At 44.0% G+C, this 19,841-nt stretch overlaps 2 protein-coding genes across 5 annotated transcripts in view; both read right to left on the bottom strand.

Moving 5' to 3' along the window:
• Positions 1-10,007, bottom strand: part of LOC307200082 (putative acyl-CoA dehydrogenase 6) — a 51,214-nt gene extending 41,207 nt beyond the window's left edge. The window contains exon 1 of the mRNA XM_079948455.1: positions 9,720-10,007. Coding sequence (XP_079804581.1) covers positions 9,720-9,908 — 189 coding nt within the window. The 5' untranslated portion in view covers positions 9,909-10,007. The remainder of the gene's footprint in view (positions 1-9,719) is intronic.
• A 4,874-nt stretch (positions 10,008-14,881) lies between these two features.
• On the bottom strand, positions 14,882-18,498 carry LOC307200092 (guanine nucleotide-binding protein G(I)/G(S)/G(O) subunit gamma-11). Of its 4 annotated transcripts, none has more exons than XM_079948479.1 (3): positions 18,001-18,498; positions 17,615-17,712; positions 14,882-15,126 (listed from the first exon to the last, which is right to left on the bottom strand). In XM_079948479.1, exons 2-3 carry the CDS (start codon positions 17,708-17,710, stop codon positions 15,001-15,003), a joined length of 222 nt encoding a protein of 73 aa, XP_079804605.1. In that variant the 5' UTR covers positions 17,711-17,712; positions 18,001-18,498; the 3' UTR covers positions 14,882-15,000. The 4 variants fall into 4 exon arrangements, with proteins under 4 accessions (XP_079804605.1, XP_079804604.1, XP_079804603.1 ...); XM_079948478.1 differs by having other exon boundaries at positions 17,615-17,716; positions 18,001-18,495; XM_079948477.1 differs by lacking the exon at positions 18,001-18,498 and adding an exon at positions 17,864-17,998 and having other exon boundaries at positions 17,615-17,716.
• Between the last annotated feature and the right edge of the window lie 1,343 nt (positions 18,499-19,841).

Below are 19,841 nucleotides of genomic sequence, written 5' to 3'. Positions count from 1 at the left end.
TGAACTGCAGGTTAACTGTAGTTGGAGTTTAGTAAGACTCGCAGGCGGCTGGTGCCTGTTGGACTGGTAGGGTGGGAGGCAGGGAGACCAACAGCAAGTGGCGCCACAGAAAGTAACAGGCAAATCCAACTAATTCTGGTTTTGTCCCTCCCCTCCCTATTGAGTTCTACAAGGGACAACACTGAGCCTATGGAGGAAGCTGACAGTCAGTGCCATCCCTTGAACTAGTTGTAAGGAAGGACACAGGTTGGTGGTCAGACAGTGCCCTGTTCACCCTAGTGAACCTGCCTCCACAATCAGTGATCAGCTACATGGAACACAGTACAAATAAAAGTTGCTTTCTACATAGGTCTGTATCTGGGATTATGGGGGGAGGGGTTGCGTTCACCCTGCCAAGGGGCTACACACCTGCAGTAGGTATGGCCACAAACATTCTTGCACACACTGCCCCCCTCCCCTCAACTGATCCATGCAAATCAAATGAGGAAAAGTATTATTGCTCCTTCCTGCTCATTAAATGAACGATCTGGTGACTGGGGAGCAGCAACTCACATTCCCGTCAGAGTGCTGTAGCTATTTTTTATTTTTATTTTTATTTTGCTGCCACCATTGCCAAAATCAGTGGGGTCTTTTTGGTTTATGAGCTAGCCTCTGGCTGGGTATTACTAACCTCAGCTGTAAGGTGTCAACTGGTTGTCGCTTAGGCCAGCTCCATGTTTACTACTGTCCCATCTAGTTCTGCCTTGAATGAGTCAAGGTACAAAAACATTTTTTAATATGGTAAAAATTATCATGAGATCACCTTTGGCACCTCATTTTTTCATGTTGGGAAAAATAGGTCTGTGAAAAGTTCCCTCTAGGGTAAAAGTGGAAGATTCCATACTGGAAAACCAAGAGAAAAACAAAAACAAGAAGTCCAGAATTGGTGACTGGTGACTACACCATGGATGAGTATTTTGAATCTTCATATTATATGAAAACATAGAGCCCATCAGCAGCTGTCCCACAGCATTCTGCACCATTCATGGCCTCCAAATGGTCCCCAAAAGCAAACAAATACAGAGTAGAAGTTCTAAACTAGGCTATATCTGGGATGAAATACAAACTACTGCAACTTGATAACATTATCTTGCCATAAAGCACTGTAGATTCTAATACGGCCGTACCTTGGAAGTTGAACAGCCTAGTTCTCAAACATTTTGGCTCCTGATCAAAACCCAGAAGTGACTGTTCTTTTGGAAGCTGAACATCTGGCGGGGCTTCCACGGGTTCTGATTGGCCACAGGAGCTTCCTGCAGCCTATCAGAAGCTGTGATTTGGTTATTGAACATTTTGGAAATGTTCGGATTCCATTCAACTTCCAAGGTACAACTGTACTAGGATAGCTGGGTCACAAACTTTGGCTTATGCTCCATGAAGGCAAAAGATGCTCCACCCTCTTTCATCTCAACATCTACTCTACAAACCTGGAGCATTAACCAATATTGAAGAGAAATTAACAAACCCACCTTAATGAAATTCTGTGCTCATTCACATGCGTGCACAAGAACGTGTGGTTGTTCATGATTAGTTATTTGCCACAATACAGAATTATACACAATTCCTGTGGCAAAGGTGGTGCTCTCAATCTGGGGGGGGGGGGGTGGACATGCCTACTGGATCGGCTTCCTTTAGTTGAACAAGGAACAAGACATGGACATGCATGGTTTTTATATTTCATTTCTGTCCAACGTTTCAAATAACAGTTAAGATAAAATAGTAAAGACAGCTGAATACCAATTGCCCTACATCTCTGTTACAAGTTACTTAAAAGGTAAAGGACCCCTGACCGTTAAGTCTAGTCGCGAACGACTCATTGGTTGCAGTGCTCATCTCGCTTTACTGGCCGAGGGAGCTGGCATTTTTGTCTGCAGACAGTTTTTCCGGGTCATGTGGCCAGCATGACTAAGCCGCTTCTGGCGAACCAGAGCAGCACATGGAAACACCATTTACCTTCCTGCCAGAGCGGTACATATTTATCTACTTGCACTTTGACGTGCTTTCGAACTGCTAGGTTGGCAGGAGTTACTTAGTGGGCCTTAATGAAATCTTCCCTTGATCATAAGCCAAGCATGGGGTCATCTGTGCAAGACTTTAAAATCATCTGAGAAAGATTTTAAAATACACAGTCTGGTGACCTTAGTTATTGATTAAAGGTCGGTTTTTAGGTTGCAATGGAAATTAAAAGCAGCAACTGTTTTTTTACAAGTCCACTCAAGGTACTACTAACTGTAGACAGAATTTATTTTCCAGAGTGGTTTAACAATCAATCCTCCTTCCCATAAATCTCTAGGAATTGTATGTCTGTGAGAGGAACAGAAATCGCTCAACAACTTTCAGCATCCTTAAAAAGCTACACTTCCCAGAATTCTTTTGAGGGAAACTGTGGCTGTTAAAGTAGAATAAGAGTGCTTTAGCTCTAAGATGCAGATGTAGCCTAATTAATTAATCTCTTAAGTATTATCCATAACTGTGGTATCCACTTTAGCTCCTGTATATATTAATACGACCAGTATGGTGCTTAATTACATTTTGGGACCTAATAAATAGAGCACATTTGAGTTATTATATTAACAGTGCCTATAATGCCAGCGGGAGACAGCAAGGGAAAGTCTTCCTCAGAGCCTCATGACAAAATAATTCATGAAGACTGCTCTTTAATTAATGAGGAGAAAGATAGTAGGAGCAAAGAATGAGCAAAGAGCCAGACACAGTTCTTTAATGATAACAGGGCAATTTTAAAAGCTAATATTAAAATCAATGACTGCCAGAGACAATAGTTATTTTTTCTACTTATACCAATAATCAAGAGGATAATCACTTTAAAAGGATCTTTTAAAAGTAATTTCTTGAATTCACTTCACAATACAGCATGTTTTCATTTATTATAAAGTCTGGGAATAATTCTAATAGAAGGCACTAAAAACTGCTTACAGTACCATCCCTATTCACGTTCAGAACAATGGAAACCAAACCCCTTAAGCTTCCCTTGTCAACCAACAGTATAATCCTGCATATATTTACATGGAAGTAAGTCCCATTAACTTCAACAGGGTTTACTTCCAGGTTAAGTGGGCATAGGATTTCCCCCTAAATATGCAGGTGCTGCATATTAGATCCTGAAGCTGAGGCTCCAATACTTTGGTCACCTCATGAGAAGAGAAGACTCCCTGGAAAAGACCCTGGTGTTGGGAAAGATTGAGGGCACAAGGAGAAGGGGACGAGAGAGGATGAGATGGTTGGACAGTGTTCTCGAAGCTACCAGCATGAGTTTGACCAAACTGCGGGAGGCAGTGGAAGACAGGAGTGCCTGGCGTGGGGGGGCCACTAGGGGGCGCATTGGATGATGGCCGACAATACCATCTCTCCGACCCACACGGGGTAATTAAGAGGCTGTTATGGGAGTAGGCAGCCTCCCTTGTTGCCCCAAGGAAATGGGGAACACTGCCCTTGCCTGCTGTGCCCATAAATCAACCCCTAATTCAAAAGAAGGGGGTGAGGGCCCTAGGCAGAATGCCCCCGTGTGGACCTCGGCTCTCCTGGACGCTGTCTCTGATGGCGCACTAGTTGCAGCAATTTGGAATAATTAATTACAAAAGAAGCAAATGCACATATTTCAAGTGAAGAAGGGGAGTGAAGTCTGCTAATTTAAGTGACCTCTGCGAAATAAGACGATGGGCTGGAGAAACAGGAATATTTTACGATGAAGATACACCAAAGGTTGGGTATGTTGACAACGAGGCTGAATGGGGGGGGGACAACCTTTTTTACTTTCCTTCTATGTGATTTACAAGAACCCCTCCTCATTAGAATCGTCGGTTGAACTGATCCAAGCAGGATGATTAAGGTCTGTGTGGAGATAAACTTTAACCAAAGTGTGCTTTATGGAGACCGAGAAGCAATAAGAGCTTTTGGGAATGGCGCAGCAATTAATTCGGAGTCGCCATCTTGCCAAAGGAGGAAAAACGGACTTGTTTCCAGACTGCATTCGTAGTGAATCTCCTCAGAGGTTATGAGAAAGGAGGCAGATTGGTGAAGATTAATGACGCTAGGACTGTTTTGATGTATGGAAGTGATGTTATATGGAAAACGTCTGGATATGGCTACTGGATAAAAAAAATAATATCCACGCAGGATTACAAACTGTTCTAACCAGCTTGTGGAGACTATCAGAGGTCACAAAGAGAAAGGAAAAATATATGAAAATAACAACAAGAGATGTAGAAAAATAATAAGAAAGGACTGGATAGTACTGCGAACATCATAAGGTTAGATTCGTGGACATTAAAACAGCAGTAAGAAGCAAGAAGTTGATTGGATCCCTTCGGAACTTGAAATATGGGTACCCCCAACAAAAATTTAAAATCTGGCCGTGTAATTTGGAATTTATGTAATTTGGTTTGATTTGATGTGATTGGTCGGTTAATAAAAAATTATTCTTAAAAAAAAGGAGTGCCTTTTTTATGTATGCAACAACAGCAGCAAGGATACTCGTTGCCAAGCATTGGAAAACTCAAGATCTACCCACACTGGAAGAATGGCAGATGCAACTGATAGACTATATGGAACTGGCCGAGATGACGGGCAGAATCCGAGACCTGGGAGAGGAGACGGTGGAAGAAGACTGGAAAAAATTTAAGATTTATTTGCAAAAATATTGTAAATTGTATGAATGTTAAGCAGGATGCTTGATCATAAACAATTTGGCACCATCGAAACAGACGAAGTGAACTATGAAGATAAGTTAAATTCATGAAAAAATCAAATTTTTAGATAATTATTAGGCTAAGTTTAAATGTTTTAAAGAGTGTAATGAATATATCTAAAATTTAAGATATAACATTGGAAAATTAGATTGTAAGGTGGGGACAAGGTGATAAATTGCTGGCTTAATTTTTACAAATTTGAAACGCAGGAGCGGGAGATGTGAGGAAGTCCAAAGAGGACAAGAAAATATGTTATAAAATGTGATATTTTTGTATGTTTTGTTTTGTGTGTTGCAACTAAAAAACCCTTAATAAATATTATATATATATAAAAAAGGAGTGCCTGGCGTGCTCTGGTCCATGGGGTCATGAAGAGTCGGACACAACTAAACGACTAAACAAACAAAAATATCTCACTGTTGCCCATCATACACATAAATTAGAGGGAATCACCTGCAACTGCAGTCCTAATCCTAATTTATTAAATGGAAAAAGCAACAGTGCTGTTGGGCCATTGTGTTTAGTCCCTTCAAAAACACAGCATTTCCATACTATATAGAGAATGAGTACTCTGTTGTAAATCTGACCCAGAGAGTGCCTTTGATAACCACAAAAGCCTGCAGATTTCACCTGCCATAAAACCTCTCCACTTTTTGGGAACTGCTCTGAGGTCTTAGGTTTTCTCTCATAACTTTTACTCTCCAGGACAGGTTCCTTGGGCCTTTCCCCATAAAACTATTTATTTATATTAAAAGTTATATGTTGCTTTCCATTTGTATGATCCTTCGAAAGAGCTAGCAAAATGTAAAAACAATATATAATGAAACACAATCAGATAATCACCATGATGCAGCTGAATAATCTGTTGAAGTACTACAGCAAGCCGGGAATAGAAGATAGTACAGTCTTGATTGTAAGACAGTACATCTATAATGTGGGCACGTAAGAAAACCCAGTGTGGAGTAGTGGTTAGAGTGCTGGACTAGCACCTGGGAGAGCAGGGTTCAAATCCCCACTCAGCCATGAAGCCCACTAGGTGACCTTGGGCCAAATCACTGTCTCTTTGCCAAACCTACCTCACAGGGTTGTTGCAAGGATAAAGTGAAGAGAGGGAGAAGTTTGTATACCACTTTGAGCTCTTACAAGGAAAGGCAGGTGTAATGGTTCTAGGGGTTGCTCGTGCGTAAGTCGTCGCCACACCTGGGTGAGTTACCTGGGTGAACCCTATTCTGTCCGGACAGCCACTCGCCCGTGGCTGTCTCAGTTGCTGGCAGAATCCGTCAGTGGGCGTTTCTTGAACTTCTTCCAGCAAAGAAGCTCTTTGACGCCTAGTCTCCGCCTACTCTCCCTGCGCGGAAGCCTTCTGCGCAGCGAGGGTGTGGGCAGTGGAGGACCCGTGCTCTCCCCGCTGGTCTCCGGCGAGGAGTCATGGGACCGCCTCGCCGATTCCCCCATCTACCCCCCTTCTCCACTGGTGCTACGCTGATTTCCTTCCCCAATAGATGGGCTGCTTCTCTCCCTCCTGGGACGCTCTCCGTAATCCCTCTGGAGCCCTCCCTCTCCCTCTGGCTCCGATGGCAGTTCCCTGACAGCAGGGTATAAATTGTTGGGATACTGCCAGGGAGACATCAGCCATCAAGGCCCCCACGCTGTCTCTGGACGTCCATCAACCTCACGTAGAAACGCAGTATCAATCAATTAGCGACATGAGCTCCAGAAATAGCTTGCCACATTCCAGAGCTGATGCACGCTCTATCAGCAGAATTCGCACAGCAGGAGATGCACGCAGGAGAGCATATTTACAAGTTTATTCAGCGTTGGTCAGAACAAAGAAAAAAACATGACTGCCTGCTTCAATGTTTCAGGCACAGAGAGAGAAACGAAAGCAAAGACACAACAGAAACATCCTGTGAACAGGAAATACGCAGGCTGTGACACAAACATCCTGCTCCCTTTTAAGGTGGAACGGAAATATCCTAACATAAATGTGGTGTCTTTTTAAGCCTCCCAGGCCAGAGGGTTCCATCCCCTCAGTCCCACAGCCACCATGCATCAAAAAGGCCCCTTTTCATGCCACAGTCAATTGTTCACAGACTTATGAGCCTGCTATCGTCAAACATGTCACAGCAATTCCTTCAAATACCACAAGCTCGTGTATCTAAATCTTTTCCACACAGTGTGATTGGGTCTAAGAAGGACGTAAAATGTACTTGCATGTATTGTGCCTTTGTTGTGATGACAGATTGAGGTGACGGGGAAGGGAAAAACAGAGCAACATCATTCCTTCCCCAGCCATTTTTAGCTCAGTCCCATCTATGTGAATCATGTCACACATTTATGGAATCACCAGAAACAAAGTGAACTAAAGCTACTCCTGCCATGTCCAGTCTTGCTTTATCTCTTTCTAGGGGAAGCTCAAATACTGGATTCCGTCACTTAACCAGAATACATGTTCTAATTGGACACACCAGTTTTAAACTTCACTGACCTTCTCAAAGATTAACATTGTTGACTTGGCTTCTCAAAGATAATAATGCTAGCAGATCATCTCCCCTTTCTTCTTCATCTTATTTTGGAATCTAAAATACTTTTTGATTCTTTCATTTAGCAAAGAAGCACAATCAAAATAAGATTGCAGAGCACCTTCTCTCTCAGTTTGCAAGGGCAGGGAAGATAAGACAAGAGGACAATGGTTTCGGCCATTAGTAGTAATAAACATCCCTTGTGCTTCACTAATGTCCACAGGAAGGTTCTAAGAGGCAAGCCAAAAAAAGTATTTATTGTGGCCAAAGTATTATTGAAACAGAAAGGCTTATTCAGAGTTCAGACATGTGTTCTGTGACCTGACTCTGGCACAATTAAGTTTCTTTCCCTCCACAGAGAGGCTGAAGTATTGTAGTTTAGTCAGAAAAGGATACAGTGGCCTGTTTCACATATCATAGTAAGCCAAACCATGGCTCACTGGGACTACGCAGGTTCCCAGAGAGAAGTTCAAAGCTGCTCTGCTCCTACCTGGTCTGTTTTCTTTCTTCTTCTTTTTTAACTTCTGCGTTACACGGAGCTAAGCCAAGGTTTGGCTCAGTATGCTGACCAAACCTGGGCTTGTGCTTAAGCTCCCTAACCACAAGCCATAGCCAAGGTTTCTGGAGCATGCCAACACCTCCCTCTTGCACCTCAATAGCTGCAGAAGAAGTCTGAGATCTGCTGCCCTAGATAGCCTGAGAAATCTCTAGCCTTGCATGCTTGCTGAAAGGCTTGCAAGAAGTGAAGGAAGCTAAATGATTACCCTGGCTCGTGCACTGGTCAAAAGTACAGTATACCTAAGGAAAGACAACATGAAACAGAACTATTCCTGTAAACCTAGTTTTTCCACTTGGTGAAGGAGACCAAGATTCCATCATATCCAGATAAGCATCAGCAATATTTGCATGTTCCCAGGCAGCAGTAATGCATGTGTTGGTATAATCCAGTGTTCCCAGGCAGGATACCTACAGTTCCTACTCAGAATGAATAGAGCACCAGAATGTTTAATCATAAGCAAAGATCCTCAGTCCATAAGTCTTACCTCCCTCACCTTTTATTTTAAAACAAGCAACACTAGTGCTTAGGCAGAAAGATAGTAGATTTGTGGCTGCCTCCTTACAAACCAATCCTATACATGTCAACTCAGAAGTTCAGTCCCAATGACTTCAAGGGAACATCCTCCCAAAGTTAGTATAGGATCGCAGCCTTACAATGCTAAAAATACTGCAGTGTACATCCAGTCATACAGGAACACATTACTGAGCTAAAATACTATTCCCCAACCTTTTGAAAGTATTAGGAAACAAAAAAAATAATAACTGCAAATGCTTGACATATTAGTTAATACTATTTGATGAAATGATGTAATGTTCTTGTAGATTATAATGAAAACAAATCCCAAAGCACGCCCTGGGCTCAGTAATCAGGGTGGTGCAGTTTCTCCTTTGAGCCACAACTATTATCCCAATTGTTTCTAATCCCATCTACAAATTATGCCAGTACTGGAGCAGCTAACGTACTCAGAATTCTGGCAGAAGGAACATATTTCTCCAGCATTGCATTTTCAGTTACCCCAGCTAGTGACCCTTTGTCTCACAGTTCTGGACCTTGCACCTGAGCCCGGCTGCTTCCACGCCTAGGTCCACAGTTTGCTTTGTTTTTAAAGGGTGTCTGTGTGGCACTGTGAATAAAGCATCACTAACTCATGTTATCCCTGTTCAGCTTCAGGACTTTCTTTTTCTTTTTCAGAACTCAAAGCCCAACTTAAAAACTCAATAAAACACCTGTGCAATTTCCCTATGTGTAGATAGCCTGTTGTGCTACTATCCTGCGCTTTGGAGATTGTTCTAGCCAATGTGGGGACCTCCAGAAGTTGCTGGGCTACAATTCCCATCATCCCTGGTTCTTGACCATGTTGGCTGGGCCTGATGGAAGCTAAGAGTGGAGGCTGCCAGGACAGGAGAAAGCCCCACTGCTTTCACGGCACCAAATGGGAGTCTGCAGCCGGTGACAGTAAAACCACATCTGCACCATAGAAAGCACCATGATTAGTCATGTAGCCCCCCAAGGAATCCTGGGAAATGTAGTCTGTTAATGGAGTATTGCTAGGAGTCCCCTGATCCTATCCCAGAACTACAACACCCAGGGTTCCCCAAGAAGAAAGATTAACTGTTAAACCAGTCTGGGAATTGTAGCTCTCCCAGAACAGGGGTTCTCCTAAGAACTCTCGGGACCCTGTACAAACTGCATCTCCCAGAATTCTTTGGGTGGGTGGGGAAGCCGGAACTGGTTTAAAGCGGTACCGTGTTGTTTTCAATGCGCGGTCTGGATGCGGCCTTGAACTCAAAAGGCACCGCGGCTGCGGATTCCAGCGCCCAATTCACTGCACACAAAAAACAACGAGAAGAGGCGAGGCGGGCGGTGAGGCCGAGGCGCCCCGGCCCGCAATACCTTTCTCAGAGACTCCCTCAAGGCGAAATGCTCCTGCGTGTATATTAGGTGGTCTCCGGAGGGGGGCCCGGCCACGGCGGCAGCGCTGCTGCTCCGGCTGCGAGGAGAGCTTCCTTGCGCCCCGCGCAAGAGGAGCAGCAACTTGGCTCCCTCTTTGCGTCTCAGCGCAAAAGTCCAGCGCAAAGCCATGTTCGACAGGGCAGCTAAAGAGCATGCGCGGGCCCTGCGGCCGGGAAGGACGGAACGAAGCTGGGCCGCCTCTGGAAACGCCTCTCCGACCTTCGCCTCGGCTGCCGCGAACGCGCTTTCCGTCGCTTGGGAAAAGGCTTCGCGGAGGTCCCTGAGCAGGAGCCGCGTCGCACCCTTAAGGTGGAGCCTTCCCTTTGCAGGTCCCTGCAAATAAACAACAGCGAAAGCTGCAAACAGTATAATTTACTTATTCACAAGCGCTTGAGTCGCTTAGCAAATTCAAGCAGCATTTCTGAAGCAGAAAAGCCTGTTTTCCATGTCTGGTAATGCAGGCATTGGGGTTGGGGGGGAGTAATATTGGGTTGTTGTTTTTATTTTGATTATAGATTTTGTGGTTTTATATTTTGATTTTGTTCTATGAACCGCCCTGGGACCTCCAGGTATTGGGCGGTATATAAATTCAATTAATAATAATAATAACAACAACATGGACTACCAATGGTGTGTCTCAGCAGCTTCTTATGTGACCTGGAGGCATCTTGGAAGAGGTATTCCCTCCTGCGTAAGAAAGGGAACAGAGAGAATCCCTGTGTTGTGCTTGCTAGCTGCCGTTTTTGATAAGTACGTACATTAAGATTGTCAGTAAGTATATCAAGTTTGTATAAGTCTATTAAAAGTACATATTTTCTTTAGAAATCTCCAATTCCATCTTTAGGCTGCAATTCCTTACTTACCTGGGAGGATGTTCCATTGAATTCGATGGGGCTTATTGGGAAGGACGGTGGCTCAATGGCAGAGAACCTACCTTGCAAGCAGAAGGTCCCACATTCAGTCGCTACTGGCCAGCAAAGGCTCCCTGTCTGAAATCCTAGAGCTGCTGCCTGTCTGTGTAGACAATACTGAGCTAGATGCACTGGTAATCTGGTTCAATATAACAGATTCCTATGATCCTGTAGGACTTTGCCGTTAATCCGTTTAATTTCTGGTTAATTTTAAAATTAACTAAATTTTCAGTCATGGTCTGGGGAGAATTGAGTCTGCATGTGGATAGGCAGGGCAGCCTTCCGGATGGAAAAAGCTTCCACATACCTCATTGAACCTATTAATTAACAGTGCAAGCCTTCTGTTTTACTCAGACATAAAGCCTACTCATAGAATCATAGAATCGTAGAGTTGGAAGAGACCACAAGGGCCATCGAGTCCAACCCCCTGCCAAGCAGGAAACACCATCAGAGCACTCCTGACATATGGTTGTCAAGCCTCTGCTTAAAGACCTCCAAAGAAGGAGACTCCACCACACTCCTTGGCAGCAAATTCCACTGTCGAACAGCTCTTACTGTCAGGAAGTTCTTCCTAATGTTTAGGTGGAATCTTCTTTCTTGTAGTTTGGAACCATTGCTCCGTGTCCGCTTCTCTGGAGCAGCAGAAAACAACCTTTCTCCCTCCTCTATGTTGACATCCTTTTATATATTTGAACATGGCTATCATATCACCCCTTAACCTCCTCTTCTCCAGGCTAAACATGCCCAGCTCCCTTAGCCGTTCTTCATAAGGCATCGTTTCCAGGCCTTTGACCATTTTGGTTGCCCTCCTCTGGACACGTTCCAGTTTGTCAGTGTCCTTCTTGAACTGTGGTGCCCAGAACTGGACACAGTACTCCAGGTGAGGTCTGACCAGAGCAGAATACAGTGGCACTATTACTTCCCTTGATCTAGATGCTATACTCCTATTGATGCAGCCCAGAATTGCATTGGCTTTTTTTAGCTGCCGCGTCACACTCTTGGCTCATGTCAAGTTTGTGGTCAACCAAGACTCCTAGATCCTTTTCACATGTACTGCTCTCAAGCCAGGTTCAATAACTCAAGTTCAATAAAAGCCCCACTGCCTTAAATGGCTTCCGTAGCAGTTGGTGGGGTGGCTGCTGACCTGCCTTCCCAACACAGCATCACGGCTGGCTTCTGAGAGGGAGAGGCACAAGGTGCAGGGAGCAAGGTGGCTGGAGATCATGGAAGTTGTGGTTCAAAAAGATATGGGTTCCCAAGGTTGAAGAATGCTGCCCTAAGCTGAGGTTTGAGTGTTTGGGGTCCTGGGAAGAGCCTTCTCCACGGTGGCACCTACTGTCTCAGGGGTGGGGGAGTTTTGGTCCTCCAGGTGCTGTGGAACTTCATCTCCCATCAACTGCAGCAAGCGTGGCCAATTGTCGAGGCTGATAGTTGTAGGGCAGGGCCATGGTTCAGTGGTAGAGCAGCTACCTTGTAAGCAGAAGCTCCCAGGTTCAATCCCTGGCATCTCCCAGGTAGGATTGGAAGAGACTCCTGCTTGAAATCCTGGAGAGTCTCTGCCCGTCAATGTATACAATACTGAGCTAGATGGACCAGTGGTCTCTCTTCGTATGAGGCAGATTCCTCTGTTCCAACAACACACAGAGGGCCAAAGGCTCCCCAGCCCTGCACTACGTAGAATGAACTCCTAGTGGAGATCAGGCAGTCAGTAATGGTGTGATATTTCCTACCCTGGCATTTCCTAACTCTTCAGAACAGTTTTTGCTGGTTTGATTACTGTGGTAATTGCAGCCGTGCTATTGTATAGTTTGTTTACCAGATTTCAATTGTTGGTTTGGTTTTAATCGGATTTTGGATCGCCTGTTGTGAACTGCTTTAATATATTTTTTTCTAAACAAAAAGCAGTAGATAAGGGTTTTTAAATAAACGAATAAAGCCGATTTAATCTGAAGTACATTGTTTGCAGCAGTCCAGGGTCGTGGAGGCTTGAAGACCTGCGACAGTTTCTACAGCTGGGGCCCTGACTCCTGTGTCCTAGAGCTACTCTCTTAGTATAGAAGGCAAGCTTTTTAGCCACTGAGAAAAGGCCTTCTCACCCTTTGTGCTGATTGGAGCCAATCAGAGTGAATGGTGGTCAGTCAGCCATTGAGGATTGGCTTCTAGGGTCACTTTGGAGAAAGTACATGGGGAGAACGTTGAGGAGTTGCTGTTCTGTAGCTCCAAAGCTTAAGCGTTTAGGAACACTGAAACCAGGTGCCTTAGTTTCAAGGCAAGAGTGTGCAGGTTCTGTTATATACAATGGAACTTCAAGGGAAATGCAACTTACCGTATTTCCCCCTCTATAACACGCAGATTTTTTCTCCTAAAAAGGAAGGGGAAATGTCTGTGCGTGTTATAGAGCGAATGTGTGGTCCCTGGAGCCGAAAAATCAGGCAAAAATCAAATCGCGGTGCTTCACGGAGAAGGGAAAACTGAAAAGAGGAAGCGGCTGCTTTCCTGCATTCTGCCTCAGGGTCTTACTGCCCACCCTCCTCTGTTTCGTTGCTGTGTTTGCTGAAACGGAACAAAGAGCAGGGAAAGCCCCTCCCCTCCAGGCAAGCAGAGGGGAATTCCTCTCTGTGCTCCTGTGCTGCTGGGGGAGAGGGAGAGAGAGGGGGGAAGGGAGAGAGAGGGGGAAGGGAGAGAGAGGGGGGGAAGGGGAGGGAGAGAGGGAGGGAGGGAGAGAGAGAGAGAGACAGAGAGAGAGACAGAGAGAGAGAGAGATAGCTGGCTTGGGTGGGGAAAAACTTTTGCCTTTCTTTCCTCCCTCCCATTAAATCCCTCTCCTGCATTCTTAGCCAGCTGCTTCTCTGCACACCCCTCTCATGTCCCTTCTTTGTTTTTCCTTCGCTCCCCACTTAAAATGTGGTTACAAAGCTTAGATCCACATGGATCCTCAGGATCTTTGCATGGGGTCACCCCAAATTCTCCATCAGATCACATAGCATGTCCATGGCTACAGCCTGCACCAAAAAAATCACACACCCACTGTTGCCTGGGGCTGCAATGGTGCAAAAATGTGGTTACAAAGCATGGATCCACAGGGATTCTTAGTATCTTTGCATTGGGTCACCCCAAATTCACCATCAGATCACATGTCTGTGGCCACAGCATGAAGCCCAAAAATGATACATCCACTGTTTCATTCAGAATGTTTTTTCCCTTGTTTTCCTCCTCTAAAAACGATGTGCGTGTTATGGTCAGGTGCGTGTTATAGAGCGAAAAATACGGTAAGTCACTCTGAAAGAAGATATTGGAGCAATCCGAATCATTTGCCCACGTATGTGCATAGAAAATTGGATCTAGTTGAAAGCAACATGTGGAGATCTGCACTAATTATAGCAATGCATCCCTAATTATTATTATTATTATTATTATTATTATTGGGTAAATATAATCTTAGAATGTTCTTGTTTTATTATTACTGTTTATTAAATTTCTATACTGCCCTTCATCTGAAGTTCATTTACAGGGCAGTTTACAATATAAAAACATTAAAAGGTTGTACAGTGGTACCTCGGGTTAAGTACTTAATTTGTTCCGGAGGTCCGTTCTTAACCTGAAGCACCACTTTAGCTAATGGGGCCTCTTGCTGCCGCTGCGCCACCAGAGCACGATTTCTGTTCTCATCCTGAAGCAAAGTTCTTAACCTGAAGCACTATTTCTGGGTTAGCAGAGTCTGTAACCTGAAGCGTATGTAACCTGAGGTACCACTGTATAATCTTAGAAGGGTGGGAGCGAGGGGGGGGGCGCATGGCTGTGACTACCATGAGGAGCCCCTGCACTTCTGAATTTGCCACCACACTACTGCAGCTGACCAAAAAACTAAAACCCTCGCATAATCATTGTACTTCACCAGATGTAAATGAGCCCCTATTTTTATTATAACAGTGTTATCATGGTTTTCTCACGGTTACAGTTCTATTTTCTGCGAAGAAAAAAAGAAGCCTTTCACCATGCATCTTAGCATTCTCTTTACCAAAATAACACTGTAGTTGATTGTTCAAATAGATTTCTTTTATTACTCAAATTAGCATGTGCAAGAAATTAAAGGAACAGGAAGCAGCCTCTAGAAACTTATTTAGGGATACAGTAAGCAAGAATCTGCTTCATGGAATAAAAATATAAGCAGGCATTTTCTGTTTTCTTTAAAATAAAATAAAAAGATTATCACTGTCTATTTGTTCAGTAAGGACTCCTGGAACTTAAATCTGGCTAGTTATGCTAGGATGCTTTTTATTCCACTTTCAATATTGCTTAACCATCTTCGTCTAAGCAATAACACATCCTCCTTTTTCTTTGAAAGGGTTCCTGTCTTCAGGAATGCCTTTAACCAGAGGGTCTTCTCCAGATCTTTCTTCAATGTAATTTTTAATTTCTTCAGAACATTTGGAAACCTTCAAAAAGAGAGAGCGAAAGAAATCTAAATACAGGGGTCGTTTTGGAAGGCAAGAAAAGAGTTTCACAGCGATACACAAACACTACACATATTAATGATAAACACCAAAAACAAAATTTGCAAGTTGCTATGTATAAATATTTTTTCCTGTAACTTGTGTTATTTAACAAAATTTGTATAACTGTAAGTGAAACCTCTAGGCAGTTTACAAAGAACATTACATATACAGTAAATCTTTTTTTTTTTAAAAAAGCAAGTGTATAAAGAAGCAAAATGAATATAACAGCAGTTTAAAGTGTACATTATGATATTGCATATGAAAATATACATTGCATGTGAAAACGTGTTGAGTAGTAGGAATACAGGCAACTCCTGGTTTAGGTGTGTCCGAATAACATGTGCATGGCACCAAACCCAGAAGTAGCTCCAAAACTCCACAAAAAGGGGTGGAGCAGACGTATGTGCACTCGTGACAACGCATGTGGGGTCTGGGATGGAACCCCCACACAAAATGAGGATTGCCTGTATTCTGTACCATCAATTTGTTTTATATTTGCTATGTTAAAAAAAAAAAAAACCCTCACACCCTCCTGGAGAGGAAGGGCAGGATATGAATTCAGTATATTATAAATAAAAATAAGAAAATAGTATCCTCTGGGAGGGCACAGGTTCCCCATCCCTCATCCACTGGGCTATGGCTGGATATTAGTGAAAAATAACAGTACCACCTACCCTGCCACTGGATGAACTTTATGAAAACGTAGTTTCTTGCAATTATTTTGATTCTCTCCACTTCTCTACAAGATTTGCCAGGAGAGGCAAATCTGTCCAGATTTCTGGAAATAATCATGGAAACACTTCATGCCCAATTTGTTCTCTCCCCCCCCCCCCCCCGCTAGTCATCTGGCCATTTCTTCCTTACTACATTGCATACCTCGGGTCCCTGAAGTCTTGTACTAAAGCAGTAAAAAGCCCCAAATTTAGCCCTCTGCTTGCCTACCCCATAATTAGCCTCTTCACGCTTCTCCCCTTTCCTTGTAATTGCAGCTTCCACTCTAATTCAGGCTGTGTCATCAGTTCTGCAACTGATGTCAATAGGCATTCCCTCGTGTGTCAGTGATTCCCAAATTGTGGTTGTTTTTGGGAAGAGGGGGCCAGGCCAGGCAGAAGCAGCCCAAGACATTTTGTACCCGAGAGACAGAAAATCCAGATAGTCCTATACTCCTTTCACAGTTGTACATATGATAGATTAAATCAGGAATGGGGTGGAACAGAAATAAAGGCAGAAGTACTAAGAAGTTCTGATCTAGACTTAAGAAAAGTGCTCATGAAACTTCATCAGCATTTTAGTGTCAGCTTCTAATATACACATGTTTCTAGGCAATCTGCACGTTTTTACAGAGTGCTTTTCCTTAGTATAGTATATTTTTGTACGTTATTTTCACTCGTATGTGCATTTATATATGCACACTTTACCTCAATGCATGCATTTTTGCATACGTTACTTGGCTGAATAATTAGAATTGTAGAGTTGAAAGGGACCCCAAGGGTCATCTAGCCCAACCCCCAGCAATGCATGATAGGATAGGTTCTCGACTAACTTTCTACCTCAACATGCTAGCCCCCTGTGTGTAGTCTGGAGAGACGGCCCTATCATTAGGCGAAATGCGGAAGCTATCTCAGGTGAGAGATGCATTGCAAAATTCAGCAAACTGCACCTTTCAAAGGATGGTTTGTTCCAGTTCTCTTACTGTTTTGTAAGGTGTGGATTAGGTAGGGGTCACCTGCACATGTGAACTGTATTGAATTCCCCCCCCCCCAAGACCTGCTGTTAGTCAATCACATTGTTAATCACTTGGTTCGATCACACGCCCTTGCCTGGCAATAATTGCTGGGGATCCCTGGCATATCCTGGTAGGGCCAACTAGTCTGAAACCCTGGGTAGCTTCTGCCAGTCGTATAAAATCATGGAATTATAGAGCTGGAAGGCTCATCTAATCCAAACCCCTGCAATGCAGAAATATCAGATCTAAATAATCCATTGGTCTGACTCTGTATAAGGCAGCTTCCCATGCTCATATGGATTTCACATGTGTACCTTTTGAGCGCAATCTGGCCAGAGTAATCTTTCCCCACAATGGAATGCAATTCAGATCATGTATCCCTACCTGTGTCCCTTATGTATCGGGGAGAGATGGTTGTGTTTTGTTTTGATTTGATTTTACCCGAGTCTAGAAAAATCAATCAATCCCTTCCTCCCTTTCACAAACCCCTCCCTTCAATCTGGGCCTCCTTTCGAGGCCCCTTTAATGATCCTAGGCAGTCAAATTGCCAAACTGCTTTGTAACCAGCAAGCTGCAGACATACACAGAAGGCCTCTTCCAAACAAACAGGCTTTGATCCGCCTGCCACTGAAAACGGGAGCTGTTCCAACCAACAGCTAGGCTCCCCAGATATAATAAAAAAAGAAACCACGCAGCACTCACCGGCTGCCGTTCCAGCTTGACTTCTTTCCGGAGCTGTTCCACTTCCATTTTCAGTTTATCCTTCTCGCTCAGATCCTCTATATTGATTGCTGGCATCGCTGGCTTAAAGCAGGGAGAGAGGCAGAGGGAGAAGAAGGAGAGTTAAATGAGGTTGAGAGGTGCAGCTGAGTGCATAAGACACCCTCCCCACCCCGGTGGTGCCATGGGGGGGGGTTGGACTTTAGGGCAGAGGTCCATGGCCCCACTCACCAGAATGAGCAGGAGGGCCCCGAAACACAGCAGGAATGAGTGAACTAAAAAGCAGGGCCACAAGATCATTAAGTCCGGCGTCTAAAGTTACCTAATTATGCCACTGCCCTCTCCTTTTCTCCCCAGAAAATCCTTACCTCCTCTTTGTGAGTTTGTCCCGGTTTCTCTGTAGCAGCAGCAGCGGCAACTTCCTGTTCAGCCAACTTTCTTGCCAGGCTCTTTGAGCTCCTAGTAACTACTTTCAGGATTTTAATTCATCAGCAGAATCCGTCCTAATCTGATTAAACTGCACAGTTTGACCTCTCTCTGTGGCTCTCTCTCTCTCTCTAGTTTTCACTGCTTCAAATCAAAAAGAAGCATTACACATACATGGAAAACCAACCTTCGCTCCTCTGTCTCCAGGCCATCCCCAAATTTCCCTAACATTTCCCTAACATCACACAAGGCGGGGGGGGACCCCAGCTCTCTCGCTACCTAGAAAGAATCTCGGACCCCAGGAGAGGGGAAGAATGGAGGTCAGGGAATTTCACAGAGAAATCCCCTTGGATAATTTTTTTATATGGGATTATTAACACCTGGAGGCTGTAAGCTCTCAAGTGTGCATGAAGAGAGACTGCGGAGCTGGGGGGGGGGCGGAGAGGAGGATGGAAGGGAGGGAAACTCTGAGAGACAGGATGTGTGCTTCGGCTTTCTCTACAATGGAAAACGCCAGCCATGCTGAGCGCTCCAGAGGAAACAGGTTTGCTAAGGAAATGTCTGGCCCTTTCTGCCTGCCTGAAACAATAGGGTGGCTTGGAAAGCAGCATGGGAAAATAGAAAGGGCAAACCTATAGAGGGGGGAAACACTATTAGTTGTCCTTCTCCCCACCCCAAGGGAAGCAGGGGAACACCCTAGCAACAGCTTCTTTATTTACATATATTAGGCTGCAAACCTATTTTGGCTGTGCAATATGCAGTGGGGTGTAATTACTTCTGGGTATTCTTTATTTCATTCCCTTCTTGTGAGGCATCTTGAAGCAATTGACTATAAGAACATCAATAAGCTGAGTTTGATGGGAGCTGGAGTCCATTAACCTTCGGAGCGCCACAAGCTCCTCTCTTAAACTTTAAGCTCATAAGCTTAAAGTCTCTCCTTTTTTTTAGTAACTTATTTTCTGCTGTTCATATATATTATGGTGACCACCAGCACTAGCATTGTGGATTAATCTGTTTCAAAAGCTCATAAACTTCTTTTGAAGCACAGTATTGATATTGCTGTAGTGCTGATGGTCAACAAAAGAGGTTCAAAGACTCAAGGCAAATCTAAAAAGAAAAGTGGTACAAACACTGACAACTGGGCAACACTGGCCTGCAAACGCTCCAGTTGGAGAACAGCCTTTACCAAAGGTGTCATGGACTTTGAAGACGCTTGAACACAGAACGAAGGGGAGTAACGTGTTAAGAGGAAGGCACGCTTGGCAAACCTTCACCGTGATCAACTCCCATCCGGAAACATGTCACGACTGTGCAAGGATGTGTGGATCCAGAATTTGCCTCCACAATCACTTACGGACTCACTGTTAAAACTGTGTTCATGGAAGACAATCTTACTCAACTATGAATGATCGCCAAAGAGAAGATAGCACAGTAAGTGCTATTCACGCATAGTGTCCATTTTATATGAACCTGTGAAGTTGGACTACTGGCCCATCTAGCCCAAAGTCCCAGCCCAGCCCTGTTAACTTCAGATGCTTGAGGGAAAAGTTGAGGTTTTCTGCATAGGAAACATGTGGTACTTAACACTGAGAAATTATTTAGAATGTATAAAAATGTTCTGAATACCTGTTGGAAATATAAAGAAAATGAAGGGATATTTTATCATGCATGGCGGACATGTTAAAAAGTTCCCAAAAGGAGGATAAGAATACCTACACTAATATGGAGAATTTTGAAGATTAACTTTCAACTGAAACCAGAACTCTTCCTGCGTGGACTTATG

The sequence above is a fragment of the Podarcis cretensis genome (assembly GCF_951804945.1).
Source record: "Podarcis cretensis genome assembly, chromosome: 12".
NCBI lineage: Eukaryota > Metazoa > Chordata > Lepidosauria > Squamata > Lacertidae > Podarcis > Podarcis cretensis.
Note: the sequence above shows the minus strand (reverse complement) of the source record. Positions and strands in the feature narration are given on the sequence as shown.

Coding starts and splice junctions, on each gene's coding strand:
- LOC307200092 (XM_079948477.1), bottom strand. CDS start 17,932: ATGATCTTGTGGCCCTGCTTTTTAGTTCACTCATTCCTGCTGTGTTTC. Junction 17,717..17,863: donor GGGCCCTCCTGCTCATTCTG/GTGAGTGGGGCC, acceptor CCCTGCTTTAAG/CCAGCGATGCCAGCAATCAA. Junction 15,127..17,614: donor TCAAGCTGGAACGGCAGCCG/GTGAGTGCTGCG, acceptor CTCTTTTTGAAG/GTTTCCAAATGTTCTGAAGA.